This window comes from Phaseolus vulgaris, chromosome 11 (genome assembly GCF_000499845.2).
Source record: "Phaseolus vulgaris cultivar G19833 chromosome 11, P. vulgaris v2.0, whole genome shotgun sequence".
NCBI classification, from domain to species: domain Eukaryota; kingdom Viridiplantae; phylum Streptophyta; class Magnoliopsida; order Fabales; family Fabaceae; genus Phaseolus; species Phaseolus vulgaris.
Window position 1 is genome coordinate 5,047,225 of NC_023749.2, and position 16,024 is coordinate 5,063,248.

The window sequence follows — 16,024 nt, forward strand, 5'->3', positions numbered from 1 at the left end:
TTCTTCTTTTCATTCTATGTAACATAATACCAATAAGAAAACCTTGCGATCAATAGATAATGAACATAATACCAATAAGAAAACCTTTCATTCTATTAACTTTAGGAGATTAAACCTATTAAAATCATACTTAATTTGAATATATTATTTTATTCTCTTAAAACTTTTGGTCAATATCAACGACCATTGGATATAATAAGATAGTGTAATAAAGAAATCTCTCACGTATTTAGATTAAATTTGAAATTATTTTTCAAATTTTAAAGAGGGTTTGGAGTGATCTTGATGATATGACATGTCAGTCTATTATTTTATTATTATTATTAGTATTCATTACATGCATTTCACTCAGTAAAATAGGTTGAAATTAAAAATATTATTTGTCTACCATGCATGCATGGCAGCTCACATGGGTCCAGTAGCAATTGATGTTTAAAATAAAAGGGCATCAATTGTTGGGATGCAGTGATTATATTATTATCCATGTTCCACCCAAATATACTTTTCGAAACAAATATTATTAGTAGTTTTTTACTTTCAAAACTATGACATTAGAAATACCATTATAAAAGAATTATTAAATAAAAATAAATTTTAAGATCAAAATAATTAATTATTATTTGATTAAATTAAAAATCATTTTATAAATAAATAAAATTATTAATATTTAATTTTTTTTATTATTAATAAAAATTTATAAAATAATTTTTAAATTGATATTTAATCTTTAGATATTAATATATTATTTACTTACTACTTTATATTTTAAATTAATTTTTATTAATTTTTTAGAGATTAATTTAAAATTTAAAATATTAATAACTAAAATTTACAATTTAAAAAATAGTTTATAAATTTTTATTAATAATAAAAATTATTTAAAATATCAATAAATTTTTAATTTTTAAATCAGTATTTAATTTAATTAATATTTAATTTAATTAATATAGTGATTAATAATTTTTTATTTTTAAAGTTAATTGTTATTTAGTGTTATAGTTTGAAGTTTAGTGTAGCATCGGAATCATGCCCGAAAGTTGTTGTTTTCGAAAATAAATGTTTACACTATTCTATTGAAAATAGAAGATTTTTTTAAGCATTTATCTCTTTCCCTTTTTAAGTTTTTTTTAGCTGAATAATATTTAATTTTCTTGAACAATCAAACATTTTTTTTAGTATTTTTATTGGTGGTAATTGTATTTTTGCTTACTTATTCTTTTTGGAAGTTACAAAAATTATCTCAATTATCAACTTTTACCATTAACAACCACCACTACCACTTAAAAATGAAAAAAAAAAAAAACACCACTCTTCATTATATTCAAAATGTATAAAAGTGCTACACTCTTCTCTTCATTTGTGTAAATATATAAGATTCCATTTCTGAATTAATCGGAAAATAACAAAAGTTTAAGAAATTATTTGTGTCCAAAACTGAATTAGAGTAACTTGGGCTGTTGGTATGAATTGGTGACAAGATGAGACATGAGACAGGGAGCACAGGCCCGCCACAGGCCCGACACAAAGATGGGTCAGCCCATTTATTTAGTGTAAGCTTTCCGTGAGTCCTATTGTATTGTGTCTGTATGGGTGGTACTATCAACACTATAGTTATTAATTATGCAAATTATATGAAGGATACATGGTATTTTATATGCATACGTGGTATTCTATTCTTCTTTTATACCTACCTCACATTTCATTGGTTCAAAAGGATCTGTCACATTTTTTTGGTCTCCAATGATTAAGCTGTGCTCAAATTTCAGATCTCTCTTGTGACAAGACTTATATAACAGTAACCTAAAATTGTCATGTTGGTAATAAAAAGAAAATTAGACATTAACTCTTCTATAAATTCAGACTAGGAAAATACAGTAAATAGAAAATCCTGTCAAAGCTTGGGACTAATCTTCACTTCTGAATGACTGTTGCTTTTGAGAAATCACGAGCAAAGAAGTTTTCTGAAACCAATAACCAATCGACCTCAGTAACAAACTCAGCAAATATTATTGCCATGCATGCCCGTTAAAAACAAGGGTGTTATGGTTCGTTAAATTGAGAGGAGAAAGGGAAAAGGAAAGGAAGATGGGGAGAGAGTAATCTGATAAATGGTGTCAGAAAAAAGCTTCGTGAACCCAAAAAAAATCCTTTTGAAAATGTACGTTAAAAAGTTGTTATGAAATAATCGTTTATGAAAAATAATCATGTTACTAAAAAAAATCATGTTACTAAAAAAAATCATGTTGATAATTATTTTAATTTGTATAATCAATGTAACTTTTATAATTGACCATTTTTTGCTAATTTCTTATCTTTTTAATAGACACACAAGCTTTGGGAGGAACTAATATAAAACCGGTTCGAGATGTTGACAGAAAGGGAACTTGGAACTCATAAAGCTAGCTTCTTTAATTTTAAAACAGAAGTTGAAGCAGAGAATGATGATAACTGAATTTTGTAATTCACAAACCTTGGTTCCTGCTACGATGGCATTATACAAAGGATGAGCAACGCATGAGATAATTCCTTCAGATAAAGAAATAAATCTGTTCTGATTTCTTCGGTTGTTCCGCTTTGAAATTTCTTGGACATCCTCCCTGTTAAATATGCAAATTAAAACTAAGAATTGCGAAATGCAGTTTGATGAGTAAAATTAGGCATATGAACACACGGAATTCACTGTATAATAATGTGGTTAACTTGATTTGAGTACACAGCAGATTTTACTGTACATGTGCTTTCTCAATTAAGTGCTTAATTGAAGTTAACAATTTAAAATAGGGACTTACTTGTAATCCACGTGGCTTGGTGAGTTGGTGCTGGGATAAAAATCCAAGAGATGGATACCGCATGGTGACCCGGCTAAATAGATCTGTGATAAACTACAACAATGATTATTTCGTATAAAAATAAAATAAATGGTTATCCACAAATAAGTATAATAATGAACATAAGCACCAAAGTAAGGTGTTTATAATCTAAATCCATTTGATTTAAAATCAATATACATTTTAACTATATCAAATTTAAATGAATCTTTTTTAAATTTATTTAAAATGAATTAAATCTAAATTCAATTCATTTTTAATTAAATTAAATTTATAATATCAATTACATTAAATTTATTTTGATATGGACACAGACTAACTTGGCTCAAATCGGGCCTAAGTCGACTCAACCTGAACGCAGACCAACTCGGTTCTACATCGGCTCATGCCCGGACGACTCAACAATGGCCGGACCTGGATGATTCAATATCAACCCGAGCTCGTTTGACTCAACATCGGCCCGGGCCCGTTCGACTTGATATCAGCCCAGGCCTGCTCGGCTCGACATTAGCCAGGGCCAAATCGACTCAACATTGATCCGAGTCCAGACGACTCGACATCGGTCCGTGCCCGGACGACTCGACATCGGTCCAGGTCTGGACTACTCGACATCGATCCGAGCCTGGACGACTTGACAATAACCTGGGCCTAGAATTGGCTTGACATCGGCACAGGCTTGCTTGGCTCGACATTGAACATGACCCAATCGACTCAACATAGACCCAAGCCCGCTCCACTTGACATCGGCCTGGGTCGGGATACTCAACATTGGCTCAGGCAAGCTTGACTCGACATCGGCTCAACCCGACATCAGCCTGAGCGCGGATGATTCAACATGGGCCCGAGCCCAGACAACTAAACATCAGCCCAACTTCAGCCTAGACGACTCGACAATGGCCCGAGCCTGAATGATTCGACATCGACCCGGGCCCATTGGGCTTGAGATCGGCTCGGGTCCGCTCAGCACAGGCCCGCTCGGCTCGACATCAACCCAGGCCCGCTCCACTCGATATTGGCTCAAGCCCAGACGACTCGACATTGGTTCAGGCTCGGACAGCTCGACATCGGTCTGGGCCCAAACAACTTGATAATGGCTTGGGCCTAGACGACTCGACATCGGCCCAGGCCCTCTCAACTCGACTTTGACCAGGGCCCAATCGACTTGAAAGGGACCCAAGCCCGCTCCACTCGACATTGGCCCGAGCTCGTTCGACTCGGCATCGACCCGGGCCTGTGAGACTCGACATTGGCTCTGGCCGGCTCAACTCGACATTGGCCCGGGCCCAATGTTGTTAAACTCGTAACTCGAAGATCGTAACTCGACTCGGAAGAGTTACTATACATAAGATAGTTAAAAATATATTATAATTCATGAAATAGTTCAAATACATAACATAATTAAAAGTAGATTTAAGATAATGTTTAATACAGATGAATTATCCAACAAAATCATTCAACAAAATCATTCATATTAATCATAGGATAAAAAAATGTGTTGGAGATGAAAATAGTTGTAATTTTTTAAATGGATCCAAAAAACCTAATTTTGAGTAAGTTGTGATTTTTATTTAGGGTTTCACCTGCACAGAACACAACACATTCCATATTTAAATTTTTAATTAGGTTTTATTAGGTTAAAATTGAAATGGACCTTTGGTCCAAAGTTATGTCTCTTAAGCTGTGATTTTTATTTAGGGTTTCAGCCGCACACCACATTCCATATTTAAATTTTGAATTAGGTTTTATTAGATTAAAATTGAAATGGGTCTTTTGTCCAAAGTTATGTCTTTTAAAAATTAGGTTTAGGTATGTGTCGACATCTTCCTTATGGGTGGCGCCACCGCAGCTCCTCCTTTCTTATGCGCGGCAACGCCGCCGCAACTCCTTCTTCTTCATGCTTCGTCGTCGTCACAGCGTGCGTTCCCAGCGACGCGCAAAGAAGATGATGACGTTTGCGGCGATACGCGAAGGCGGCGATGAGCACGAGCGAAGCATTAGGGTTTTTTTTGGGCCCGCGTCATGGATCGCGAAGGCCCATGGATCGCCAGATCACTCCGATCGGATGAGAATCCGATCCAGCCACCAATCCAACGCACTTTCTGCTTAAAAGATTGTAAGATCGCGATTTTTACGATATAACTCACGATTTTAACAACACTGCCCGGGCCCAATCGACTCGACTTCAGCCCAGGACCTGGAGACTCGACATCGATCCGGACCTGGGATACTTGACATCAGTTTGAGCCCGCTCGACTCGACATCGGCCCAAGCATGGGAGACTCGACATCGGTTCGGGCCCGTTCAGTTCGACATTAGTCAAAACCCAATTGACTCGACATCGACTCGGGTTGTTCCACTCGACATCAACCTTGGCTTGTTTGGCTTGACATCGGCGCGAGCCCGGGAGACTCGACATTGGCTCATGCCCGGTTGGCTGAACATTGGCTTGGGCCCCAGTGACTCGACATCGGCCCGGGTCCGGGAGACTCGACATTGATCCGGGCCGTTCAAGCTGAAACCTGAGCTTGCTCAGCTTGACATTAGCCTGGACCCGTACGACTCAACATCGGTCCAGGCCCACTCGCCTCAATATCGAACCAGACCCGTTTGCCTTGATATGGGACCGGGACTGTTCGGTTAGATATCGACCCGGACCCGCTGGACTCGACATCGGCTGGGTTGTCTTGACTTAACTTGGATTGAGCCAAGTTAAAATCTATCCAAAAATGCAATTTGGATAATCCAAAAATATATTCATTCTCTATCTAATCCATATCCAATTAAATGGATTGGATTTAAAATCCAAAAATATGGATTTGGATTTGAAATAAATCCATTTAAATGGATTAAAACTAATATGAATATGGATAATTATGGATTGAATTTTGTAATTTGGATTTTTTTTTGTCTACCTTGTTGGAAAGTGCGAAAGATCATAGAAATATTTACTGAGAAACTTGTTTGTAGGAAATGATGTGTAAAAAATAAAGAGGTGCATTATATTCAATAAAACTTCTTACCGAACAAGTTGATAACCATGAAGGTTTTCTTAAGTATGATAGATCAGCGGGAACATAGGAATCGTTTCTAACAAAAGAAAATAAACAGTAAACAAAATAATTAGACATTTCAAGAAGCCATTTTCACAAATATGAAAAAGCGATTCTAGGTGAAAACAGACAAACTTACAACCAAGCAGGGGGTGGGCAATGAATATGTGTAACTTCAAAATTATTAATATCCAAAACGCCCGACCTACATGAAAATATTGAGAAAAAACAACCACAACGGAGTATTAAGGAAGCATTTTTCTTGATAAGTAAGATTAAGTAAACAGCACACAACAATAGTTTATGTACATAACCCATACCGATATCAAACGGCACTGTTTAAAGGTAGATAATGAGTACAAACTAATGATTCCCAGATACTAAGTTCAAGAAGTAATTTCATTTTATAGTTTAATGATAGAAACTTATAGAGGATATAATTATGTATACATGGAAAACAGTCTCGGAAGAAACATTTTGGCAACTTACCAGCCATCGTTAAGATGGAATGCTAACTGATATGGGCATGATGGATTAATATTAATAGAGTGAATCTCCTTGGGAACAATATTTGCCTGTGCCTGATTACATGAGAATGGCTAACCATATCAATTGCTAGTCAGCTAGTATGCAAAAAGACAATTACCACATGGTGAAACACAGAAATCTAATCGTAAACTAAAAGATTATTGTCACTGCCATTGATTTGAAGAATTGAAAATTGTATCCTCCCTATGGTAGGGGACTCGGTCACAAGTATGACACCAAACTTAGCGCATACTGACATGCTATGATATTAAATACAGAATAATGAGTTAGACTTTTGTTTGGAAGAATTCCTACAAGAACTTCTAAAGGAGAAAAATATGAAATTGACTTTTTTATATGTTAAAATTAGCTATTGCGTAAACTAATTTGTAAAAGTTTTCTAATATAATTTCTCCAAAATGTTATTTTAAAATGTATATAAGTTAATTTTAATTTTTTATTCATATATTTCATTCCTAAAAGTTGTTAATGCAGAAACTCATTCAAACATACTCCTACATGTAAAGGGTAGGAAATCTAAAGAAACAATCCAAGATGATAAAGCCAGCTAACAACTTCTAAATCACGGCAGATATATTTATGAACAACATTGTCTGAGAAAAATATACAGATAAGTACTGTCAACTTTTGTCTTTGTGCTTGTATAGTCACTGATATACATACAGAACAACATCACAACATAAAGAAGGGGAGAAAAAAAGAAACTGTGGAGGATTCCTCTGCAGCATCTAACACAAAACACTAACACAAAACATGCATATGACGCGAAAGTCTGGGAAGGACATGAACCTTGCAACGAAGTTTAGAAATCAAACCACAGCAAAAAATAGATTAATCTAAAAGTAAATTTTGAAAAAAAAAATCCAAATTACTTAAATGTCTGGAGAGAAGCCTCAAGTGAAAACTAGTCTTATTGGAACACCAAACTTCAAATAAAGATAAGACAAAGTTATGATCTTGAAGTTACTGGAGCTATATTCCTATAACTAAAAATAATCATTCATATGTAGTTCAACGTTACAAACCTATACAGCCATCACACAAAAGTAAGTAGTTTTGCTTAATTGTTAATTTGTAAAAGTAATAGATAGGAGCAGGAAGGATAACCGCACCTCCAAAGATCCAATCTTCTTAAGCAATGTTGCCAATTTCACTGATTTTACAGGTTGATGGCGTACCTACAAAGCCAAACAAAGAAGAATATGATCACTAAAAGCATTGTTAACATATTTTACATCGTTTACCCAATAAGTCATGCTTCATTTAACAAAAGTATGTCACAAGTAGATTCATCATCTTCTGCAAAAAGGAAGTTGGAGAAAAAGTTCGTATGACAATTTAAGCTGTAAAAAGGCATGCATCAAGAAGTCACAAGCTTCAACATCAGTGTTTATTTACGACAATCTTTATCAAAAGTATTTAGGTAGAATATATAAATATATCAGCAGAACAGTATTTTAACATCATACTTGCAATATCGGCCAAACAAATTAACTTCATCGGCACTGTTGGACCATGTTAATGTGCCGACCAAGTTTTTATCCCACTCCTTACCAAGATTCTCACACTTCCATATTACCAAAAACAAATTCTAGTATCCAAATTCAAAGTAAAACTATTTTTATCTTCCCAAGTAATCTTTAGCCCAATACTGTTTGTACGGTTTAAAAACTCAATGCTTAAAACACTGTTACTAACATTTCATTAACATTTTTTGTTAGAAATACCATTAAAATTAATGTGTTTTCACCTGACATCATAATTAGCTCAACATTAAATCAACTTAGGCTTTTGAGATAGCTGATTCATGAAAATACACTCAAGACTAAGGCTTGAACTAGTAAATAAGCAAAGAATAAGCCATTGAACTAAGAGCCAGGTTGAATGAAATTTCCCTAAGCCTAAGCAAGATTGAACTCTAATTAGCCCACCAACGCAAAAGTGGATGCATTGCAGAGATAGTGTCCAAGCAGTAGTCCTGACTTCTCGCATAATTTTGTGTCCTTTTCATAACATAATAGAAAGAAAAAAAAAAAACACTGCATAAATATAACCTCTTTGAGACTTTGAAAAGTGGCAGATGCTCTTCCACCACGAATATCCCATACATGTACGAGCCCATCTTTTCCAGCACCAAAAATAATCTGGAAATGATAGAATAATCACTGTTTGCAAATTCTCAGTGTATTGACTGAACAAAGTATGTATTCCAGAATTCGAACAAACCAAAACCCAATTCAATACACATGAACTATGTTAGTGACAGCAATTTTATCAAGGTTAAGTGGACCAGGAGATTTGGACCAGTTCATTAAAAATTAAAACCACATGTTGGGACAAAGTATCGATCTTAACGATATTTCAGTATCAATCTTTAATTTACTAAAAGTCTATCAGGAACTTAAGTTCTTAAAACATTCAATATTTTATTCAATTGATTTTGATTTTGTATTTTGAATCCCTAATATGTGTTTAAGGACACATTAGGCCTTTGTCTAAAAAAGGGAAGAGAGTAACTGAGCTTTAAAAATGAACCACTCCCAAAGAATTACAAAATACTCTATCCTAACCTGGTTATCTGCATTTAATTGGATGCTGTTAAGCGTGCCACATGAAGCAGATCGAAGCTCAAGACAAGGTAGAGAGTTCACTCTTCTATCCCAGACATTAATTGCACCATCTGTATCACAAGCAAGTATCCTGTTGAAATTTGCCAGCAAATTGAGAAATGCACAGTGATGGAAAGAATTAAAAGATTGAAAAATATGTGTTGATTGTTAATCAAACTAAAGTATCTGCATAAATCAAGATTTAATAACTCAATGAATCTCTATAGTTTTACATATTCTACCTTTAGTCCTCATACTTAAAAATCGTTCTTTTTAATGCCTACACATACCTTCTAGTCCCTACACTAAAAGAGATTAAAAAAGTATGTATAAGGATTTAAAAGGGATGATTCAAGATTTAATAACTCAATGAATCTCTATAGTTTTACATATTCTACCTTTAGTCCTCATACTTAAAAATCGTTCTTTTTAATGCCTACACATACCTTCTAGTCCCTACACTAAAAGAGATTAAAAAAGTATGTATAAGGATTTAAAAGGGATGATTTTAAGCATATAAACTAAAAAATAAACTTAGTTCGACGATAAAGACCAGATGAGTAATTAAACCTATAATCAATATGTACTACCATACACTAGTGCCGTTGCCTTTTTTGTCAAACAGATTCGTCAAGGGAAAATAATAATAGTAACTTCAAAAAGAGTGCATGAGTCTCTTGGACGATCTTTGAAGAGATCTCTTGGTGAGTAGGTGCGCACAAGATCTCTTCAAAGATATTTATTTTATGTTTAATTACGGTTCTATTAGGTAGGCACTAATACGCCGGACCCTGTGATGAATAAAGGGCAGAAGAGATATTTTGGCTGTAACAACCTGCTTCCATGGCAAGAAAGGTGGGAAAGAAGGGGAAACACTTACAGAAAGGATAAAATCATAAAACAGAGAGAAGGCAGGTAATCATTTCGGAAGTCGAGGGTGGCTGTTGTCGTAGGGCAGAGAAAACATCCTTCTTCGATACTTACAGTTATATTTCTGTATTTTCTTGCATTTTTGATACTGTAATTAGAGTTCTCTTCTCTGAATTATGTTATAATCCCTGTAGCAAATTCCATTTCCTATTAAATTCATAGTAAAGAAAAAGTCTGTTATATAAACTAAAACTTTAGAGCCCATCCACCTATATCAATTTTAGAACATTTTAATAGATTACACATTTCAAGCGTCTGTCCAACGCATTACTTTAGTTTTTATGCTTTCTCCTTTTTTTCTGTTTACAGATATTTATATTACATATTTAGACATCATAAATATAAGATTGGATGACAAAGTATTAGGAATTAATTATTCCCAGACAAGCAATTCTTTTAAATTAGGTCAAAGTTACCAACCTTGGGTCATTTGACGTAAAGGCAACATCAGAGAGACCTATGTGTATGGTGGATCCAATAAATGCGGCTGTACGTCTTGTTCTTAACACCTGTATTATGCAATTAAGGGACAAAAATTAGTTCGCCAAGCATAAAAAAATGAACATATGTATAGTTGCCTATGACCAAAAAATACTTCTTTGGAAAATAAAACGAACCCAAAATAATAAATTATGATGAAAATTGCAATTTCCTAGCATATCCCTTAAAATGAGCAATGTGTGATTTGATAAAATAATTAGAATATCTAATGCAATATGCATTGTGTGCTTCCTGGTTCGTTTGTATAAGGCATCCAAAAGAAATCGGTAGCAAGATATTAATCCGGCTGACCTTATTTGAGGTAATGATTTGATGAAGGTTGGTAAAGGTACTATATATTTTCATTAGCAACAAATAATTAGAAAAAAAATTCAAAACACTGGACAAGGCTTAACAATAATGGAATAATGCAAAAAGAAATTCATATGAACTGAATTTGGAGGTGTCAAATATCAACAGTAGATAGTAGAAACATTGAGACTGGGAAAAAAAAGAGCTGGTCCAATAAAGTCAATGCAAACAACATTTAACAAGTGCGATAACAGATAAGAACAGAAATTTACTGCAACTGGATCGGATGAGACGTATCCAATATCGAATATGAGTACTTCATTACTTTTGACAGATGCACAAACAACCTGAAATGAAATAATAAGACAGATAGCCGTGCAAATACAACATTCAATTTTTATAAAAATATTTATTATTAATGAATTCGACAAATCATCAGTCTTACAAAAACATGGGCAGGGACTTGTAAATCTGAAACTTCATTTGGAAGTGTCAAATCATCGCAAGATTATCCTTGACTTACAATTGACATACAGTATTTCAAAAGATGAAACCAAAACATTTTACATGAAACATGTATTGCATTAGGAGATAATTATTCCATAATTAAGTGTAAATTTTATTCTCTATTTATTAGGATAAATTTGATATCTTCTAATAATTTGATATGTATAGTTTTAATTACCTGTTATTTCTTGTTTTCATTATCTATTGTTTTTTTTTCCTTAACTAGGTTGTAAACAAACAGTCTATAAATTAAGATTGTAATCACAATTGTCTCATAAATACATTTTATCTGTTTCTTTCAACTTGGTATTAGAGTTCTTTGGGAGACTCTACTTCTGCAATTATTTTCTTTTTCTGGACAACCTGCAATTATTTTCTTTTTTTGGGTAGCCTTTATTATTGAAATTATTTTTTATGTAGCCTTCATTGCTACAATTAAATTTTGGCAGCCTTCATTGCTGCAACTATTTGTTCTCTCTCTATGGACCACCACCTTGTACCGTTGACCGCCACTGCCGACCATTGACCACGACCACTGGCATTGATGACCGCTGCCGGAAAAAATTTCCAACAATCCTATAGGTTTGGTGTGTGATAATAAGTCCGACATCAGTATGCACACAATCCAGTTCAACATAACCAAACAAAGCACGTAGAGATAGACTGACATTTCATTAAGGAGAAGTTGGATGATGGTCTTATAGTCACCGAGTACATCCCTTCAAGACTCCAATTGACAGATATGTTTACTAAGGGACTTCTCACAAAACAGTTCAAAGATCTTACTTGCAAGTTGAGAATGAAAGATATACATTAACCAACTTGAGGGGAGTGTTGCATAATTAGGAGATAATTATTTTGTAATTAAGTGCATATATCATTCTCTATTTACTAGGATAAATTTGATATCTTTTAGTGATTTGATTTGATTTGTATAGCTTTAATTACCTATTATTTCTTGCTTTCATTACCTATTATTTCTTTCCTTAATTAGGTTGTAAACTGAGTGTAATCACATTTGTAAAGACATCTTAGAAATACATTTCATCTAATTTTTTCAACTACATGTCATGGATATCATTTAGAAATCAAAGATTAATAAAAATCCAAAGTAAAATGCTGAGTAAATAGGAAATTTAATTAAACCTCATCCTGATTAAGAGGATTCCATTTGACAGCATCAAGATGTCGACCTAGTGACAGGTGCATTAAATGTTTGCTTTCATCCTCTTGCAAGCCTATCATCAAATTAATACAAAAGCAGGTACAAATGATAATTAACACTTCATATGAAGTTCCTTCCTCTCCCATGTATAAAATAAATATAATGCTACTTCAATATGAAGCACGCAGCATCTAAGATTGTTAAACACTTTTTCTGACCGTTTCAAAGACATAAGGCAGTAAAAACAAGTAATATCAAACCCAAATTAGTTATTTCTATTAAAGAACTTACATGTTGACTCGGGTATCTGGGAATAAAGAGTTTCAAAGTCGTGAACTGTTAAGCAACCCGATTTTGTCACAGACACCAAGTATATTCCCTGAGTACATTCCAAAACATGGGATGGAATATTTGAAATACCAAAGCAATGAAAAGAAAAAATAAGACGAAGGGGTTATAAAAACAACACGTTAATCAAATTTGTGTTCTTCTCACAGTGAACAAGAAGATACTCATAAAATCACTAGTGTGGAGAACTCAAACGAAGAGTGGTGTGCAAGAAATAGATCCATTATTCAAAAAGTTATGCATATATAACATCAAGCACCCAATCAAGCTCGGGATAGATTATTTCAGAGAACTTTTCTTTCCGAAGGCCTTCTATCAAAGCTTTTGATTGAAAATTTTTTAGGCAAAAAATAAGTAAATATATATATTTGGTAGGTATCAACTTTTTAGCATGACCATAACCGAAACTACGACATTAATTCAAATGCTAGGTCGGTTTAAATTTAAATATATCTCCGGATGAGATGCTTTTGGTATTTTAGTATCAGACATGAATTATTTACTTGTGAAGCATAACAACGACATTTACTTAAAACACATTATCATTTCAGCTTAAACCTTTCGATATTAATTTGTATTTACCTTGTTGTCAAAATCTACAGCAGAGATGCCTTGCCTGTTAACAAACATATGTAAGCTATTTGTAGAGAGAAATCACTAATGCCATGAAAAAGGTAACACAACGGAACATTTCATGTACAGAAGCACATGCCATTGCTAACTTCTAATTCAATACTTTTCCTTGAAAAACATGAACAAGTTTCAAATACACTAACCATAACAAGAATTACCAGTAAATAAAAATATGCACATAAAAAATAATCAAAGCGTTTTATGCTCATAAAATACAAAAGAAAACATCTTACAAGAAAGATCAACCTAAGATAAAATGAGTGTGCCAAGTTTTCCAAACTGAAATTTCATAACAAATTGACAGGAACATGTTCTCCATTTTTCCATTCTAACCTTTCAAGATTTCCAACCATGATGAACATGCCTTAAACTAATTGAGATGTAGAAAGAATCAGTAGAGCTTCATGATGAGAAGTTGGAGCCCAAAAATAATTGATCCAATTAGATACTACCAAATTATATATGATTAACAAATTTTGGGTTGATCACAGATGTGGTTAACAATACTGACACACTACTTTCATACACCGGTCAGTCGGAATACCCTCAGACAAATTGTCTGCTTGAATAAAACATGAATTCATATCTAGCTGATTCCTTTTTAACTGAATATTTTCTTAAAAATATAAGAATGTGGCTGCGGCGTTTTAATAGCTCTCTAAAAATTTATATGTCTGGTATAAACAGGTAGTACTAAAAGGAGGGAAGAAAAAAACTAGCATTCAATTACACAAACACTAATGAAATATTAATATTTGTATTACTTGAGTAATGATTACAGTAATTTCTTGAATCCCTACAATATCTCAACTGTAATAATTACAATGATTGTTAATATCTACTAGTAACTCAAAAAAATATTTCCCGATAACTCAACACTCTCTATAGTTTGTGAATGGATATCTATCATTCTCATATTGCATGTGAGATCATGAAACCATTTTATGGGAAGGCCCTTTGTAAACAAATATGCTAGCTGAAGTGTCAATCTATCCCTACATGCTTAATTCCATCATGTTCAACTTAATTGTAAGCAATGCTAATAGCTGATTTATTATCATAATGAAGAATCATAGGTTCTTCACATTTCACGTTAGGATCATTCAAGATAATTTTCAACCATAATAATTCACATTCCCCTTGTGCCATAACTCGTAATTTACTCTCTACATTGGACCTTACAATTACATTTTATTTCTTACTTCTCTCCAAGCCACCAAGTTATCTCAAGAACATGCAATATTTAGTGGAGGATCTGACAAACTCTGCATAATATAAATCAATATATATCTCCATATTTAATTTTCCATTATCATTAAACAACAATCCCCTTCCAACCCTTGTCTTCAAATATTGAAGGATTTTGTTTAAAGCCTATAAATGTTGTTCTCTTGAATCATGCATGAACTTACTTATCACAGTCACATCATATGCTATGTCAGGTTTCATGTGGACTAAGTAAATGAGTTTTCCCACAAGTTTCTAATATTAATCTTTATCCACGGCAAGACTATCTTCATTACTCCCAATTCTATGGTTATTAGGAAGCACATCAGGCAACCAAAAAAGGAGTCGCTGCACTTTAGGCTGCCTAAAGACAGAACCACAATGAAGCGGCAAGGTTTTGAATGCAGATTCAGAGTCAAGGAACTCTGATACCAACTTGAAAAGAACATATGAGAAGAAGAAATGTTTGAAATTTTAGTTAATTCATTGTAAATCAGTACAAGAGGATATATATATATATATATATATATATATATATGGATAGATAGAACTCTAAATTTTTATAATTTCTTGAATTCATATATTATCTTGACTGTAATAATTACAATAATTGTCAAAGAAGCCAGAATACTAACTTTCTATATGGAAGATAATCAGAACCATTTGCCTCACCAATCAAACGATTTGTCTGCACAACACGCCCAAAAAAATTTCATTGAATTAAATCACCGAATTGGAGAGTCATATAACCAATAAGCAGAGTTACCAGTTCATACATGAGACTGGCATGGCAAACCGTCCACTTGATACCGATGCGGAAACACTCCAACCTTTACAAAAATTAAGGCGCAGCTTAAACAACACAGTGCACACAAAAAAAAAAGTACACAACCAAAAACCTAATGACCGAGAAAAGACAGACACACCTCAGAATACGATCGAATTAGCAAATCCATCATCTCATGACGATAGTTACGTTCAAATCTCCCATTTAGTTCAACCGAACTCCTCTTCCAATGCCTCCTCCATTTGCCAGATTGAATCACTAAGAACTCTAAAATATCTACTAAACGAAAACGGAAAACAGAACAAATTTACCTTGGAAGACGCTGAACCTTTTCAATCGGAGGTCTATGCGAGACCAAGTATTTCTCCATTTTCCCGCGCTTCTTTCACAGAGAAGTTGCATTTTTGTATCATTACAAAAATCAACAGCAAAACATACCCCCCTCTCCGCGCACTCTTTCCCGCCAAAATAATTGGGCCAAAAAATAAATGGAATACGTCCGGCCCAAAGATTCAGCCCAATCCATGAATGAAAGCAACATTCTCATGAAAAATATATATAATAATGAATTATTGGATAAAACATTGGTAATGTTCTAC

At 33.7% G+C, this 16,024-nt stretch overlaps 1 protein-coding gene across 4 annotated transcripts; it reads right to left on the bottom strand.

Moving 5' to 3' along the window:
* Positions 1-1,702: 1,702 nt before the first annotated feature.
* On the bottom strand, positions 1,703-15,886 carry LOC137827454 (uncharacterized). Of its 4 annotated transcripts, none has more exons than XM_068633618.1 (18): positions 15,737-15,886; positions 15,565-15,658; positions 15,415-15,468; positions 15,274-15,326; positions 13,361-13,394; positions 12,722-12,809; positions 12,412-12,503; positions 11,031-11,105; positions 10,387-10,475; positions 8,998-9,127; positions 8,482-8,571; positions 7,540-7,605; positions 6,368-6,459; positions 6,018-6,083; positions 5,849-5,915; positions 2,790-2,872; positions 2,471-2,597; positions 1,703-1,961 (listed from the first exon to the last, which is right to left on the bottom strand). In XM_068633618.1, the coding sequence occupies exons 1-18, from the start codon at positions 15,793-15,795 to the stop codon at positions 1,905-1,907; spliced, it is 1,416 nt and encodes a 471-aa protein (XP_068489719.1). In that variant the 5' UTR covers positions 15,796-15,886; the 3' UTR covers positions 1,703-1,904. The 4 variants fall into 4 exon arrangements, with proteins under 4 accessions (XP_068489719.1, XP_068489711.1, XP_068489727.1 ...); XM_068633610.1 differs by having other exon boundaries at positions 15,565-15,661; positions 15,737-15,831; XM_068633626.1 differs by lacking the exon at positions 15,737-15,886 and having other exon boundaries at positions 15,311-15,326; positions 15,565-15,661.
* Positions 15,887-16,024: the final 138 nt, after the last annotated feature.